Source organism: Sapajus apella, unplaced genomic scaffold (assembly GCF_009761245.1).
Source record: "Sapajus apella isolate SASKATOON/1434 unplaced genomic scaffold, GSC_monkey_1.0 scaffold102, whole genome shotgun sequence".
In the NCBI taxonomy this organism is placed as follows: Eukaryota; Metazoa; Chordata; class Mammalia; order Primates; family Cebidae; genus Sapajus; species Sapajus apella.
Genome location: NW_022437042.1, coordinates 2,468,305 through 2,486,141, shown reverse-complemented (window position 1 = coordinate 2,486,141; position 17,837 = coordinate 2,468,305). Strand labels below are relative to the sequence as shown.

Sequence of the window (17,837 nt, the reverse complement as noted above, 5' to 3'; positions counted from 1 at the left end):
CATGTTAGCCAGGCTGGTCTTGAACTCCTGACCTCAAATGATCCACCTGCCTCAGCCTCACAAACTTCTGGGATTACAGGTGTGAGCCACCATGCTGTGCCTCACACTTGTTTCATTCCCAGTGAACTACATACTGGCAAGCCTAATGCAGCAAGGGTTCCCTGAATTGTAATTGTCAGGTTGGCCTGTGATGTGGCTGGGTCCTGGATGATTTTTATGGTGATATCTTCTTCTTTACCCCAGCCACCAGGCCCACCATCCTCCGGCTAAGCTTGAGTTTCCTCCATTCATTCAAATCTTCGAACAGGTGCACTCACAAGAGTGGTATCATTTGATTCTCCTAAGTCGTTCAGTTTTATGTTATTGTCCCTCATTGTTTTCTTTTCAGCTGTGTTTCCATCAATTCTCTTGATTTTTCTAGGAAAAGAGTCATATTTATTACAATTTATGGTGAATATTTGCCAGCCAGTAAAACACAGTGTTTATTACGGTTTTTTTATTCGTTTTTTTTTTTTTTTTTTTTTTTTTTTTTTTGAGACGGAGTCTCACTCTGTTGCCCAGGCTGGAGTGCAGTGGCGCCGTCTCGGCTCACTGCAACCTCTGCCTCACAGGTTCAAGCGATTCTCCTGCCTCAGCCTCCCAAGTGGCTGGGACTACAGGTGCACACCACCATGCCTGGATAATTTTTTTTGTGCGTGTGTATTTTTAGTAGAGACAGGGTTTCACCATGCTGGCCAGTCTGGTTTCGAACTCCTGACCTCATCATGCGCCTGCCTTGGCCTCCGAAAGTGCTAGGATTATAGGCATGAGCCACCACGCCTAGCCTATTAGTATGTTTTTATATTTGTTCGGGCCTTACCCCCTTCCTTACTCCTCTTTTTTGGCAAATAATCATTAAGTTTGTTTTCAAAATTACCATGTTTGTCAGTAGAAAAAGAACAAAACAATTTTATAAATACATCATATGTAAAACTCCCATTTTAGAGAGTACAATCCCAATAAAGTAAATTATACATATATCTACATTCACAGAGTTAGAAAAAAAGATTTAAAAGAAATATGCCAGGCTGGGCATGGTGACTCACACCTGTAATCCCAGCACTTTAGGAGGCCGACATGGGAAGATCTCTTGAGTCCAGGAGTTTAAGACCAGCCTGGGCAACATGGCGAAACCCCATCTCTCCTAAAAATGCAAAAATTAGTCAGGTGTGGTGGCACTTGCCTGTAGTCCCAGCTACTTGGGAGGCTGAGTTGAGAGGGTGGCTTGAGCCCAGGAGGCAAATGTTGCAGCGAGCTGAGATGGTGCCACTGCACTCCAGCCCGGGTGACAGAGCTAGACCCTGCCCTCAAAAAAGAAAAAGAAAAAAGAAATAAAAGAAATATGCCAAAATATTCAGTGTTTACCTATGATTTATTTTTATTTTGCTGTATACTTTTATGATTATTTAAATATTAACTATATTTTACATAATTTTGTGACATTCTAAATAGTTGACTTTTATAACAAACCTAAAATTATTCAATAAACAAAATAGTTTTACAAAACATTCTGGCAGACAGAGAAGGAAAAAGTTTGCATTTCTTTTCTTTTTTTTTTGTTTTTAGAAACAGTCTCATTCTGTTACCCAGGCTCAGACACCATCGCAATTCACTGCAGTCTCGAACCCCTGGCCTTATATAATTCTCCTGCCTGGGCCTCCCAAAGTATTACAATCATGAGCCACTGTATGTGGTCAAGATTTTTTTTTTTTTTTTTTTTTTTGAGACAGGGTCTCACTCTGTTGCCCAGACCAGAGTGTAGTGGCATGATCAGGGATCATTGTAGCCTTGACCTCCTGGGCTCAGGCTATTCTCTCATTTCAGCCCCCACATGTAGCTGAGACCACAGGCATGCATTGCTTGTGGTTTTGTAGAGCTGGTGTCTCACTATATTTCCCAGGCTGGCCTTAAACTCCTGGGCTCGAGCAATCCTCCTGCCCAAAGTGTTGGGATTATAGGCATGAGCCACCATGACCAGCCCTAAGATTCTGTTTTAAATTCTATTTTCCTGAGCCAAAATTAGATTGTGGTCCATCCAGGATATTTAAAACCAACCTCTATCATGTTCCCAGTAGTAAAATTTAAATTCCTTTACTTACAGTTTTTCAAACAGCTTTGCCCTGTGCTTGATGAATAGGAAATTGGTCGAGTATTCATATCTGCTTATTTCTCCTGCCCCAAAAACTAATCTTCCATTATGATACAGTTTTTCTAAGCAATGTCAATATTTTTACTTGAAATACATATGGAAAGTTCACAGGCTTTGGAGCCAACTTATCATTCACGTACTGACTGTATAACCTTAATCCTGTTACTATCTTCTGCTGAGACTCATTGATCTCCTTTTAAATGGGATTAAGAATTCTTACCATATTATTGACATGTTCAATACATAGTGATTGAAAATCATATTTATTATCATTTTTTTAATTGAGAGGGGGTCTCACCCTGTCACCCAGGCTGGAGTGCAGTGGTGAGACCAACCTCGGCTCACTCCAACCTCTGCCTCCCAGGTTCAAGTGATTTTCCTGCCTCAGCATCCAAAGTAGCTGGGATTACAGGCATGGGCCACCATGCCCTAACTTTTTTTCTTTCTTTCTTTTTTTTTTTTTTTTTTTTTAAGTAGAGACAGGATATCACCATGTTGGTCAGACTGGTCTCGAACTCCTGACCTCAAGTGATCTGTGTGACTCAGCCTCCCAAAGTGCTGGGATTACAGGCCTGAGCCACTGTGACTAGCCCTATTATCACTCTTGATTGTTCCTTAATAGAAGGAAAATAGCAAAGGGTACCCAAAACACCCATATTTTTCAAGACAGTTATTTTCTTTTTTAAAAATTTCATTTAATTTTTACAACACTATGTGATTGAGACTATTATTTCCATTTGACATATTTTCAGATTGAAGAAGGTGGTAGTCCCACTATATGGGTCTGATGACATCTGGAATACTCTGTATAGTGCTGCTTTTTGGAAGAGAATAGTAAACTGCAGGGAAACTGCAATAGATGGTGAAAATGTTCATGAAAAGGAATTGATGTTAAGCACATTCAAGGAGACTTCACCAAATTCTACTCCCAAAGTTAAGCATAATCTCTCAGAGATGTCTTATAATGTTAAAATTTATAGAGGAGGTTGAGACTACTAGCTATGATTTTCCTCAACTTCCCTTCTTAACATCTTCATACTTTCCTAAAGGCCCAGTCAAAAGATAAAATGAGCCGGGCACAGTGGCTTTCATTTGTAATCCCTGGACTTTGGGAGGCCAAGGCGGATAGATCGCTTGAATCCAGAAGTTTAATACCAGCCTGGGCAACATGGTAAAACCCCATCTCTACCCCAAAAATACAAAAATGAGTTGGGCATGATGGCACATGCCAGTGCTCCCAGCTACTCGGGAGGCAGAGGTGGGAGAATCACCTGAGCCCAGGAAGTCAAGGCTGCAGTGAGCCATGATCGTGCCACTGCACTCCATCCTTGGCTCCAGACTGAGACCCTGTCTCAAAACAAACAAACAAAAAAATAAAATGCCTCCTGGTCAGTTACCATCCCCAACCCTGGGTAGCTTCATATTTTTTTTTTTTTTTTGAGACGGGGTTTCGCTCTTGTTACCCAGGCTGGAGTGCAATGGCGCGATCTTGGCTCACCGCAACCTCCGCCTCCTGGGTTCAGGCAATTCTCCTGCCTCAGCCTCCTGAGTAGCTGGGACTACAGGCACGCGCCACCGTGCCCAGCTAATTTTTTGTATTTTTAGTAGAGACGGGGTTTCACCATGTTGACCAGGATGGTCTGGATCTCTTGACCTTGTGATCCACCCGCCTCGGCCTCCCAAAGTGCTGGGATTACAGGCTTGAGCCACCGCTCCCGGCCAACAGTAGCTTCATATTTTTAAGGAATTTAGTGGATTCCTTGTCTTTCTGTCTTTAGTGGTTTTCCTTACTCTAAGCATGTGAATATATTCTAAAAATAAAGCACTAACAAAGAAATCCTTTTATAAAGACAAATAAGGCATAGCCCTAGACCTCAAAGAGCCTGGATTCTAGGATAGAGAAAAGACATGTAAAACATGAATATTGTGGATATTAAACACATGAGTAAATATCAAAACAAACATGTTTTTGTGACAGGTTCTTTTTTTTGTTTTTTGTTTTTTTTTTTTTCTTTTTTTGAGATGGAGTTTCACCCTTGTTGCCCAGGCTGGAGTGCAATGGTGCGATCTCAGGTCACTGCAACCTCCATCTTCTGGGTTCAAGTGATTCTCCTGCCTCAGCCTCTGGAGTAGCTGGGATTACAGGCAACTACCACCATGCCCAGGTAATTTTTTTGTCTTTTCAGTAGAGAGGGGGTTTCACCATGTTGGCCAGGCTGGTCTTGAACTCGTGACCTCAGGTGATCTGCCCACCTTGGCCTCCCAAAATGCTGGCATTACAGGAGTAGCCACCGTGCCCCGCCTTTGTGACAGTTTTATATGTATTATGGTAGAAGTCTACATAGGAGCAGAAAAGGAAGGACTGGGCAACTTTCCTGGAAATGGGAGTTGATAAAGGAATTGTAATGCTTGAATTGACCCGGTGGCTCTCTTTGGCTATATTAACCTGTTGCTGATCTCCCCATATTTCATGAGTTGTGTAAAGAAAAATATAAATTTAATGTTTCCACTTTTCTCTCATTCATTCCTCAAATCTGTGCCTATAGGCATTCATATTTGTTAAATGATAATGGCTTATGATAGCTAATATTTATAGAGCTCTTACCTGTTGCCAGGCACTGTAATATGTGTTTCACATAGAGTAACTTGCTTATTTCTTACAACTACTCTCTCAGATAGGTACTGTTATTGTCCCCATTTTAGAGACAGGCACCTGAAGCATAGAGAGTTTAAATACCTTGACCGGAATCACAACTAATAAATGTTGGGACTTGTCTTCAGATCTGGGCAGTTTAGCTTCAGGACCTATGAGTTATTATCAGACTTGTATCCCCTATGCCTCATACAATGTTGTTGGGGCATCTTGCAAATGTCCATGGGATTAGAAAACAAATGCACATGGGATGATTTTTGAGACAGAGTCTCACTCTGTTGCCAGGCTGAGTGCAGTGGCGCAATCTCGGCTCACTGCAACCTCCACCTCCCCGGTTCAAGTGATTCTCCTGCCTCAGCCTCCTGAGTAGCTGGGACTACAGGCACGTGCCACCACGCCCAGCTAATTTTTGTATGTTTGGTAGAGACAGGATTTCACCCTGTTGGCCTGGATGGTCTCAATCTCTTGACCTCGTGATCTGCCCGCCTCAGCCTCCCAAAGTGTTGGGATTACAGACATGAGCCACCATGCCCAGCCACGGGAACCAATTTCTAATTGCCATACTCATGACCAAAAGCCTGCACAGTAGCATAGCCTCTGTCTCCTTTCTTTTATTAAACAAGACAGGGAAAAAATGATAAATTTAAGAAAGCTCCTTCTTAGAGCCTGAAACCATCTTCTCTTCATATTTATATTTATATACAATTTCTGGGATAAGATACTAAAAATAACTGTTGATGAGGATGTGGACAAGCAGCCTCTCTCCTACACTGCTGGTAGCACGGAGGATTGACGCACTCTTGCTGAAAGGCCGACTAGGAAATGCATCAAAGGTTGACATATGAAAATCCGTGGACCTAACAGTATGAGCTGCTGAAATTGATGCCAAGAACATAGCTGGAGAAGGGTAAAAAATTTTTGTGAACAAAGATGTTTACCCTAGCTTATTTTTTGTAATAGCAGAAAACTGGAAAGAAGTTAAAAGACCATGAGTAAAACTTGGCTGAATAAATTAGGCTTCATACTTGCAAGAGAATGCTCTGTATTTAAAGCTCTCGGTGTGCCTTCAGATCATTCAGTCTAATTGGAAAAAATGAAGTGTGCCTGCTCGAAAACAGGGCTTGAAACACCAGGCCATCTGTGTTCTCTGTGTTCTTTCTGACCCCCAGTATGCTGTTCCATCAGTTAGGAACTCTCTTCACCTGACAAAACCCTCGTCAAACAAATATCCTCTCATCTGGCACTCCCTCGGGCCAGCTTGCCCTGACCCTGTTAAAGCTCATTCTCCAAATCTTAGGTAGCATTTATCATTTTGTTGTAATTGCTTATATAACTAGCTGCCTTCCCCACTAGGCTTTTATCCTCTAAGCCTAGCACAATGTTATTGGGGCATCTTGACACAGACTTCAAGCATGCTCCCACCTCACCGGTTTGCGCAGGCTGTTCTCAATTGTTCCTCCAAATAGCCTTGTGCCTTAATTGCTCCCCATGTTCCCGTATTTGCTCAAGTGCCATCTTCTCATTAAAGCTGACCCTGAACAGCCCTTTCAAAACAGCATATCTGATCATCAGCACCCCCATTCTCCCTTGCCTCCTCTATTTTTCCATCGCACACCCCTCTTCTAGTATACTACGTAATTTACTGACTTATTATATTGTACATTGATGTCTCTCCCCACCAGGCTCAACAACAGCAGACATTCTAGTTAACTGCAGCATCACCAGCTCCTGGAACACTCCCTGGAACAGAGCTGTTTTTCAATCAATGTTTGTGGCTAGAATGAACAAAGTGCCTGGTACACAGTAGGCATTCAGTGAATGCCTGTCTTTGCTATTGCCTCCTACCTGGAACAAGTGCTGCCAGAGAGGAGATAGTCAATGAGAGAACGGTTCATATTGCTGAGCCACCACTCATCTAGCAGATGAAATCAGAAACCTGAAAGACATTCTATACCCATTGCTTGGTTCTCAGTTCCCCAGGGTATCACTTATTAGTTGGACCATTCACTCCTAGCATGGCAGAAAGTGGGAAATGGATTTCTTTGTAGCTTCATCTATGTCACATTATCAAACTTTAGGTTTAAGAGTTTCAAATCCTTTGGCCAGGCGTGGTAGCTCACGCCTGTAATCCCAGCACTTTGAGAGGCAGAGTCGGGTGGATCACGAAGTCAAGAGATTGAGACCATCCTGGCCAACATGGTGAAACCCCATCTCTACTAAAAATACAAAAATTAGCTGGGCATGGTGGCACGTGCCTATAGTCCCAGCTACTTGGGAGGCTGAGTCAGGAGAATGGCTTGAACCTGGGAGGCAGAGGTTGCAGTGAGCTGAGATTACACCATTGCGCTCCAGCCTGGGCAAGAAGAGTGAAACTTCGTCTCAAAAAAAAAAAAAAAAGAAAAAAGAAAAAGAAAACAACAGCAAAAAAGAAATTGGTTCCCAGGATGCAGCAGATAGAATGATCAGATATATTGTACCCATTAGGAAGGACTTTATAGTAGAACTGTAAAGACTTCTGGCTCTGGGGAGAGGCAGATCTGAAGTTCAATTCCAGCCCCAACCCTTACTAGCTGTGTAATCTTAGGCAAGTGATAATAACTGTGTGCACCTCAATGTCCTAGTCTATAAAATGGAGATGGTAAACATGTTACATATCTGGAGGGAGCATTTGTGTGAGGCCAGCCTAAGTTGTCAGCTCTGGTCTGCAACGAGCTGCTGCAGCTGAGGGTCCATACATATTTCCTGCCAGCATGAGAACTCAAGACCCAGAGCTAGTCTTGTTGCCTCCTTTTATCCTGCCCCTGAGAACCCTGGCAGTAGCAGGATTTCAAGGTTACCTGAATTGTAAAGGACTCTTCAGACCTGAGTCATACCTCCTTCCTACCATGCACGGTGGAACCTCTGTGTCACTCTGAGATCAGCACCACTCACCCCTCGCTCCCATCTGTTGCTAGGGAGAATGGTTGTGGTGGAGGAAGATGTTGCTAGTCTTGAGCTATCTGAAAAGATAGGGTACCTCTGACTTGTGAGGGAAAGAGAAATTCCCTGGGAACATACAAACCATGTGTAGGGGATAGGGGTGAGCTAGTGTCATTCCTGTCCAAGGAATCTACTTCAACATTCACTAAGAGTTTCAAATCCCTTAGCTGGGAGTGGTGGCTCACGTCTGTAATCCCAGCACTTTGGAGGCCGAGTTCCCTTATCATCCTATCGCCATCCTCATTAAATTCTCAGGCATTTCTGAATCCACTTTTGTGCCTATCGCCTAGCTCAGTGTAGCTCCTGGAATCAGACTGTCACATCCTCAGATTAACACTAAATAAGCATTGTATGCATGGTATGGACAGCATTTAATTTTTCCTGCCCTTTCTTCAGTAGCAGAGTAATGCATTTTAGCAGATTCTAGTAGCTGCTGTTTCTTGAGAGTCCGTGGGAGTCTACAGTGGACTAACCCTGTGTTAATCACTCAAACACAGGATACACTTGGAAAGACAGGTCTTATTATCCCGAATTTACAAACCTCAATTTCGTTACATGTCACATGCAGATAATAACACCTACATGGCAGGGTGCCATGAACACGAGAGACATGTAAGAAGTATAGGCTTTGGGCCGGGCACAGTAGCTCAAGTCTGTGATCCCAGCACTTTGGGAGGCCGAGGTGGGCGGATCACCTGGGGTCAGGAGTTTGAGACCAGCCCGACCAACATGGAGAAACCCCATCTCTACTAAAAATACAAAATTAGCCAGGCGTTGTGGCGCGTGCCTGTAATCGCAGCTACTCAGGAGGCTGAGGCAGGAAAATCGCTTGAACTTGGGAGGCGGAGGTTGCAGTGAGCCAAGATTGCACCATTGCATTCCAGCCTGGGCAACAAGAGCAAAACTCCATCTCAAACAAACAAACAAACAAACAAACAAACAAAAAAGAGTACAGGCTTTGGAGCCAGTCCCTGGGAATGTGACCTCTGGCTCCACCACTAACTAGCTGCCTGACCCTAGGTGAGCTGCCTAATGTTCCAGGTTATTTCCTCATCTAAAATATGTAAAAATGGCAATACCGTATGGGGTTAAGATGAGGATTCAAGGAACCAATGCCTTTAAAGGGCCTGATACATGATGTTTGGCACACAGTACGCTCTTGAAAACAGCAATTTTCCAGCCTGGGCAACATGGCAAAACTGTGTCTCTACTGAAAATTAAAAATTTAGCCAAGTATGGTAGCCTGCACCTGTGGTCCCAGCTATTCAGGAGGTGGGAGAATTGTTTGAGCTGGGAAGGTCAAGGCTACAGTAAGCCATGATTGCACCACTGCATTCCAGTGTGGGCGACAGAGCCAGACCCTGTCCGAAAAAAATATATAACAATTTTAATGATGGTTATTGTATAAGTACTATAGAAGGATCAGGAAGAAGAAGAAGATTCAGCAAGGGAGAACGAGAAGTGGGCATCAAAAGGTCACGAAGCGAGAACTGTGAGAGAGGGATGCCATGGAAACGGAGGGACAAGATGCCAGGAAGGAGGGAGATTGTGCAAAAGGGCACTCAGAGATTGGTTTCTTCTGACAAGATGAAATAGCAATTTCTCATCTCTTAGCGACCAGTGAGAATGAAGGCAGAAAGGGAGAAAATAAGCCCTTAGCTTTAAATGAAGGCTATCCAACACAAAATTCTCTAAAAGCCTTTTGGGTAACTCTGTTTGTCCGATCTGAATGCGCAGGTATCCAATTAGGAAGAATACATATTTCTTGAATAAAATCAAAGCCAGTGTCACACAAAGTTTTTTTTTGTTTGTTTTGTTTTTTTTTTTTTTTTTTTTTTTTTTTTTTAAAAAGGAGGGGGTGAAAAAGGATGAGTCACAAAACAGGGTTTCAAAGCAGTGAAAGCAATGGTCTATACTAAACATCCAAGCTCACTGCAGTGAAAGGGAAGGTAGTGGTATGGATAGGATTTATTCATTTTTCTTTTTATTTCTCTACTCCCCCTGGTAATAGAAAGAAATAACAGCATAATCTGTGTCTTTGGACAAATCATTCAACAAGTGTTTATAGAGTAAAACTGAAAACGTGAGCAGGAAATGGAACAATATTCGAATCTGGACTAGATGAGAAGGGTAGATGTCACCCAGGAGTAGATTTAGGGAGGAATTAGGGGTTAAACCCTATGCAAGCTGGAGAATGTTGGGGGCCTCTGTGGCTTTGGGGCCTGAGTGGAGCTGCCTCCTGTCTGGGGGTGCACAAGAGGACTCTTTTCGCTCTGGAGAAACTGAGATTGCTGACAGGGGTCCAGAGATGCTCCAGAAGGATGCGAGGAGTGGCTCTCTTGAGCCTTTGCTCCTGACTCAGTTTTTGGCTAAAGGATCAGAAACAGATACCTGGCGCGGTGGCTCATGCCTGTAATCCCAGCACTTTGGGAGGCCAAGGTGGTTGGATTACCTGAGGTTAGGAGTTCAAGACCAGCCTGGCCAACATGGCGATACCCCGTCTCCACTAAAAATACAAAAATTAGCCAGGCACAGTGGCATTTACCTATAATCCCAGCTACTTGGGAGGCTGAGGCAGGAGAATCGCTTGAATCTGGGAGGTGGAGGCTGCGGTGAGCCGAGATTGCACCACTGCACTCCAGCCTGGGTGACAGAGTGAGACTCTGTCTTAAAAAATAAAAATTAAAAAAAAAAAAAAAATGGGAGGGGGATCAGTGGCAGAAGGGCCCTCCCAGTCTCCTTATGGTCATGAGGGTAAAGGAGGCTGAGGCTTAAGGCAAACACTGAATGTTGGGGGAGGAGGGAAGGGAGACTGGGCAGAGCACAGGAGACTGAGCCTCCACACCCTCCACCAGCAGCTGGGTGTGTCTCCTGGGGTGGCAGGTCAGATGGCGCGGTCATGAGTGGAGCACAGGCAATAAACCAGGGAGTAGCCAAGAGGCTCTTTCTGGAAAGAGAAGCACTTAAAGCCAGGTTCTTGGTATGTCAGCCCAGGGAAGACTTCTTGTAGTGCCTGGCTACCACTCCTTCCTTGGGGCCTCAGCCTGAACCCCCTTTGTCCCTAGTGAGTGGACCAACAACTGCCAACATAATCAGAACCCCAACAGCCCTCCCTGGGGCCTTCAACCTGAGGCATTTCTGGTACAACACAACCCAGAGACCGGTTTGAAACCCTAGGATCTATGATGTCTCCCAGGCTCCCCTTCTCAGTCAATGTAGTTATGAATTGACTGATCACAGCACTCTCTCCTCTCCCCTGCCCATCCAGCCCTGTGCTTCTCTCCCACACAGCAGCTCTCACTGCTGCAAAGTCTATCCTCTCAGCTCAGAGGAGCCCCTATTTCTGGCTAGACAGACTCCCCAAGGGCTCCAAATCTGCATATTCATTTCATACTTGACCCCAACCTCGCCTTCAGTGCAATCATCTCCACCCCACTCCCTAGCCTTGTCCTGCTCACAAAAATAGGGACCTAGGCACCTACAAAAAACATAGGGACCTTTGCAGCCTGAGGTCACACACAAGTCCTCTTTTATCACCCTCCAGGATGAGACAAGGAGGTGGTCCCTCTTTTCTCTCTCCCTCTGCCGTGAATGTCCTTCTCTGCTCACATAACGCTCAGGGCTTCCTGGCTTTCTGATCCCCATGTTCCTTCACATGCCCCAGCAAATAAATTGCTTTTTGTGCCTCCCAAGCTAACTTGGAGTCCGTGGGCTGCCGGGGTCCTCTAGCGCATAGCTTCAGAGTTTACAGGGGGAGGGTCTGGTGCCATCAAGAGCTAAGCCTGCTAATGCTGAGCTACCATGAGTGGCTGCTCTCTTCCTTAATTGGGGAGGGGGCAGAAGGTGGTGTCAGCCCACAGGAGAGACTCCTTGTTGTGACAAGGACGTTGTCCAGAGGCAGCCACAGCAACAACGATCTAAGGAATCTGCCCAGACGAAGAACTGCCCATCCCCAAAGTGAACAGAAATGAGCCCCTGATATCCCCATATTGGGCTATTATCTTAGCACCAGACTCCCCCATCCCCCATCAGACTCCTGGGTATGTCAGAGAAGAAAGCATTGGGGTTTTGTCAACAAGTGGGTGTCAGGAGTTGGCTCTTTGAGTGAAGGGACAGGTTGGTTGTGGTAAGGGAGCTCTGTCCTTTAACCTTTGGGAAATATCTCAGCCCATTTCTTATTTTTTTCCTCATCTGCAAAATGAGGTTGATTAAAAACCCCACCTCAGAGTACAATCCCCCTTTATAGTTTTTTACTGTATTTTCTTTTTTTTACTTCCTAAAATAACAGCACAGACACATTAAGATAGATGCTGATATATTTATTTATTGACATAGAAGCTCACAACATATATTGTCTGGTGAAAAAATACAGAGTATAGAACAGCACTTATATTTCATCACTTTTATGTATACATATATCTATCTGGGTACATAGGTATAGGAACATATCTAGAAGGGCACTCACCAAAGGGTTGACAATAAGGGTGGAGAGATTTGGGTAGTTTGTACTTCACTTTTTGTACTTTTTTATAGTTCAAAGATTTAACAATAATTTATACCACTTTCACAAAGAGAATAAAGCTGTCAAGGGAATGGGCACACACAAAAAACAGACCCTTAGGCTGCAAGGAGAAGGAGCAAGGACAGAGGTCAGGCTATCTCCCTCCAATGTGCTATTATCCAAGACCCTTTCTCCTCCACCCCAAAAGATAGCCGCTTTGTGGATTAATTCATGCAGTTAGAAGCGGAAGCCCCACCCCACCCCCGCCCCTCCCCTCACCCCCACCCCACCCCACCCCAGTTTTCCCAGTGCTGGATGCTGAATATAGGTAAGGGTTTACTGAAACTTGGGGGCTGGTCCCTTACAGAAGCTGAGAGAAGATATTGTATCGGCCAAGGGCCCCTCTGGATCGCTCCATCTCGGTATGGGTCAGCTCCTGCAGGGTGATGATCAAATTCTCAAAAACCTGGGCCCTGTCACTCTCATTGTCACAGGTTTCTTTGGAGTGGCCCTCCTCACCACAATAGGAACAGCGGAGAATGTGTTTTCGCTTCCTGGCTCTACGCATCTGCATCTCCCCAGGACCATTATTCTTAAAGCCAGAACCACCACTGGTGGAAGGAAACTGAGCCCTGGAAGTTTGGGGGGAATCAATGACCAGCACTTCATCCTGAGGTCTGGCCCTGTTTCTGAGGGAAGGGGCACCCCAGGATGGAAGTGGAGGGTCCTGAGACTCCACCAGGATCACATCCTCATCAGAGTCGTCGTCGAGGGTATCATCAATCTCTATCACATTGCAGTCAGCACTGCCCATTAATATTGGCGGGGAGCCCTGAAATGCCACGGGGCTGACTGCCCTCTCCACCATTGACTCAGACCTTTTGGACCGCTTACGATTAACAGCATCATCATCATCCCAATCGTCTTCCTCCCTCACCATTCTGATTAACTCCAGGAAAGTGGGAAGCTGATCCTGCTCATTTGCATACATCCTGAGAAGCTCTTTAAGTCTGAGGCGGAGGTCCCTACTAAGGTCAGCGCCTAAAAGGAACTGCTGCAAGCGAATCTGGTTTGCATCTTTCTCAGCTATGATGCCTGCCTGAATAGCATTCTGGAGCTGCACCTCTAAACGGATCACATAAAGGTAGGTTTTCTCCCCTTGTGCCTGCAGGGTGTTAAAAAATTTACCATGGGCAGTCATACTGCTTTCAGACTCCCCAAACACCAATTTCATGGCTCGCAAGAAATCTGCCACATTTAGGTTAGGGTTGGTCGCCTGAAGCACACGCATGACCTCCCGGGCAGGGCCCCTAAGGGTTTTCATCAAGCGCTGGAGCTTCTCCTCCTCAGACATATTCCAATCTGGCAGGACCTCATTGACTTGGGTCAGCCAGCTTTCAAAGGTTTCTTCCCCCTGGGCTGGCACCATCCTCCCCGAAAACAACTTCATATTTCTCTCTGCCATGCTGGCCATTATTGGACTGAGACTCCTCCCCAGGGACCTCATCATGGAATAGAGCCAAGGCGGCAAGGGTGAGTTCTGCCGCCGGCTTTTACCCACACGTGCAATGATGCTAGCCATGACTGACAGCGAGAGGGTATCTGAATATTACAAGGGGCCCAGGCTTTTTAGAAAAGCGTAATCTGCAGGTGGGAGAGGAGAGGAGGCGGCTCGGTCTTCCTATCTCAGCAGGGGCTGTAAAAGAGAAGGGGGGGCTGTTAATAAAGGAGCGGGCTGCAGCTGCATTCTCCCTACCTGAATATCCTGTAGTACATTTTATATTTGCCCACTACCCTAAAAATAATCCCGCAAGAGATTGGCACTTACAACCTCCCAGAGCTACCTGATGCCTGTGTGCTATCAAGGTGCTTTTTGCAGACACATCCGTCCCTCCCATCAGTCCTCTAAGAGGGATGGCAACTGTTGCTCCAAACAGTGTCTGGAGCTGATATTGGGCTCTCCAAATAGAGTACAATGATCACAGTTTGTGGAAATAAAATAAGATCTGGTCTCAACCACACCCCCTTCTCAAAGTGCTCCCCCATCCCTCTCGTTATTTCTCAGATTCTTACACGAGCTCAGAAACAAGAGCACACCTTTATTTCCAGTCTCCAACCAGTGCTCTCCGAGAGAAAGCTCGTCTGGGGGGGAGGTCAACCTCTGTCCACAGGGGGTGGCAGATCCGGGTCCTGGAGGTTTCAAGATTGCGCCACAGCGGAGAAGGCCAGAGAAGGGGGGGGTTAGAAGCAGCTTAAACCGTCATCCTGCTACCCACCGCCTCCGCTGTTGCCAGGCGGAAAATTCTCTGCCCCCTCCTGAATATAAGCCAGAGACCAGCCCCCCCCCCCCCCCCAAGCATTACATTTCCCCCTGGAAACCGTCGTCAGCCTACCAGCTCTGCAATCAGCTGTACAGAATTCAAGTTCAGATGCGGCTTTGATGGCCTGCCACGGAGAAAAGGAATAAGAGTTGGACACACCCACTCACATATTCCTCCCAGAAACAGATGAGGAGATGCAAAGGAGGCTCCAGGCAAACAGCTTGAGATTCCTCCCCCCACTACTCCTCGCGTCTCCCCCCGCCCCCAAATCCTACCCAGTCCGCAGTATCCAGGTGAACCCCACCTCCTCCCTCAGCGCAGCCTGCCCGAGAGCGCTTCTACCCCTGCCTCGCAGTCACCGATTCTCCAGGCGGGGAGCCGCCCGGTACTGGTGGGTCTTCCCCGACCCCTCTCCGCGCCGGGCTATCGCTCCCTGCTTCTTTACCTGTGCCCCGCTGGTGGACAGCTAATGCTCCCGCGTCGCCAGCTGTGGATTCCGCCTTCTGGTCTCCTCCGCCCTGCAGGGGGAAAGAACCGGAGCCTCCTCGGCCGCTAAGCGACCCGGGGCTGCTCAAAGGAGCTGCTTCGCAGGGCTGCCCAACCAGGGGTAGCCGAGACGAGGCAGCGCGGTTCCTAAGGCAGCGGCGGCAGCTTTTATCTCTGCGGCTGAGACAAAAGAGCGTGACGAGTGGTCTAGTGCGGCCAATCAGCGAAGCGCGGGGGCGGACGGCCCGCACAGCCTTGGGCAGGGATGAGTGTTCCGGGCGGGAGGGCGGGCAGGCAGGCGGAGGCGGGAGGGCACAGCAGGCCCGCGGAATCTCAAGTGCCCCTTGATTAGACCGATGGAGGCAATCTTCCTGTTACCCGGCAATTTGCTACTCTTTCTTTCTCGCCCAACCCTTCCCTTCTACCGGGGCTCAGCTCTGCATCTTAGGCCAGATGCATTAAACACAAAGTGGGTCCAAAATCAAGTAAATAATAAAAGTTCTTCGCTTTGGTATAGGGGAAAGAGGGAGAAGAGGGGAAGGGGTGGGAAGAGCATTAGCCCTTGCATTGTGCAAATAGGCTTTACAGACATCTCTTTTATTGTGAAGGAAGTGGCAGTATGTCCATTTAACAGAGAGGGCAGCTGGAGCACCAAGGCTCTCAACCAATACCCATTCGAGTATGGGTGCAAGACATCAGAGTCATTTGGGAGAGCTTGTCAGAAATGGAGGCTTCTGGGCCTCAACTCTGGTGGATTCAGATTGACTAGGCCTAGGGGTTGCGGTGTGGTTTTGTATTTAGTATTTTTTTAAACTGCATTTTAACTAGCGCTGCGGTTGGTTCTGAGGTGTAGTGAGGTTTGTGAATAAGTAAATGAGTCTGTCTCAAATATCTGTCCACAGTTATCTGTGATGAAATGCAACTCCAGAGCAGATGTGCCTACCTGGAATCCATGATCTTCCTGAAATTTTAGGCAAACATTTTGGACTCTGTGTGAGGCTAAATAATGTCCCCCCACCCCCAATATATCAAGCCCTAATCCCTGAAAGCTGTAAATGTTACCTTATGAGGTAAAACGGTCTTTGCAGGTGTGATTAAGTTAAGGCTTTTGACTTGAATTTCCAGGCAGGCTGAAATCCAAATCCCAAGTGTCCTTATAAGCGAGGCAGAGGGAGAGCCGGTGCACCAAGAAGAGAAGGCAATGACCAGAGATTAGTGATGAAGTCATAAGCAAGGGAATGCTAGCAGTCACCAGAACCTGGAAGAGGCAAGGAATAGAGCACAGTCCTACTGACACCTTGAATTCAGCCCAGAGAAACCGATGTTAAGCTTCTGGCTTGTAGAACTGTGAGAAATTAAACTTCTCTTGTTTTAAGCCACCAAGTTTGTGATACTTTATTATGGTGCTGTCTTTGTTTGGGCTGCTATAGCAAAATACCACAGACTGGGTGGTTTATAAACAACAGAAATATATTGCTCACAGTTCTGGTGGTTGGGAAGTACAAGTTCAAGGTGCCAGCAAGGTTGGTTTCTCCTGAGGCTTCTCTTCTTGGCTTGCACATGGCTGCCCTCTTGCTGAATCTTTTCATAGCCATCCTCTCTGTGCATATGTGCCCCTGGGGTCTCTCAGTGTGTCCAAATTTCCTCTTCTGATGAGGACACAAGTCAGATTGGAGCCTACCCTGAGGGCCTCATTTTTCCCTTAATTACCTCTTTAAAGGCCCTATCTTTAAATACAGTCACGCTCTACAGTACCTGAGGGGTTAGGACTACAACATATGAATTTGGGGGAACATAGTTCAGCCTGCAGCACTCCATTTTCCCTTACTTCTGGTTCTGGGAAAGCAAGTCTTCCTTCCCTCATGTAAAGTGTGGTTAAGAGACTCCTGTAGGGACTTTGGGGAGGTCAAGACCAAGTGCACTTGGACCGTCCAAGTGCAAAGGAGTTGCTTATTCTTGACTCCTGATGCTTGGAAGTGAGTGAACAGTCTGATACCTTTCAGCTGCTATTAGGTTCAGCTTCAGCCTGCTAAAGTACTTCTGCTCCTTTCTGCCTTCTTATTTCCAACCTCAATACCTAGAATTCCTTGGAGTAAACAATCTACATCTAAAGACAAAGCATCTTCATCTCAGAGGCATGACCTTTCTCTTGTGGATGGAACACTGGAAGGGTGATAATGGTGGGTGGAGGATTTTGGAGGTGTAGAGAAGGCAGGTTGCTTACTGCACACAGTGGGGGGTGATGCTGGCAATAGCTTAGGGCTATTCTTCAGACTCTTGCTTCTGCTCCCCAGTGCTACATCCTCTGACTCTGGCCTCTAAACAGAATCTTGTTCTGCATTTAAATTGGCTTCATCGCCAAATCAGGTAATCTGTAGTTGGACCTGGTGACATCAAAAAGGACAAAGACTGTATCTCAGAGCTGTGTAAAAAATTTTGATTGTGTAAAGGTGCCTGGGTTGGGTCATCAGAACCAAGCGAAGTCTCTTCATACAGGGCTTGGAGGGGCATTTGATAAACAGGCTCCAGTTGGATACGGAGCATACCTTATCTCTGGCCTCATATTATAGGAGAGGGGTTGTGGGTAAGGGGACTTCCAATTACAAGGATTCTAGCTCTCGTGGTTCTAAGGAGGCCACATTTCATTTTCCAATTGCCAAAAAAAAAAAAAAAAAAACCAAACCAAACAAACAAAAAAACCTTAAAATC

At 46.1% G+C, this 17,837-nt stretch overlaps 1 protein-coding gene across 2 annotated transcripts; it reads right to left on the bottom strand.

Moving 5' to 3' along the window:
* Positions 1-12,600: 12,600 nt before the first annotated feature.
* ZCCHC12 (zinc finger CCHC-type containing 12) lies at positions 12,601-15,345 on the bottom strand. Of its 2 annotated transcripts, XM_032258344.1 has the most exons (4): positions 15,088-15,345; positions 14,715-14,766; positions 14,419-14,511; positions 12,601-14,017 (listed from the first exon to the last, which is right to left on the bottom strand). In XM_032258344.1, exon 4 carries the CDS (start codon positions 13,901-13,903, stop codon positions 12,683-12,685), a length of 1,221 nt encoding a protein of 406 aa, XP_032114235.1. In that variant the 5' UTR covers positions 13,904-14,017; positions 14,419-14,511; positions 14,715-14,766; positions 15,088-15,345; the 3' UTR covers positions 12,601-12,682. The 2 variants fall into 2 exon arrangements, with proteins under 2 accessions (XP_032114235.1, XP_032114236.1); XM_032258345.1 differs by lacking the exons at positions 14,715-14,766; positions 15,088-15,345 and having other exon boundaries at positions 14,419-14,517.
* Positions 15,346-17,837: the final 2,492 nt, after the last annotated feature.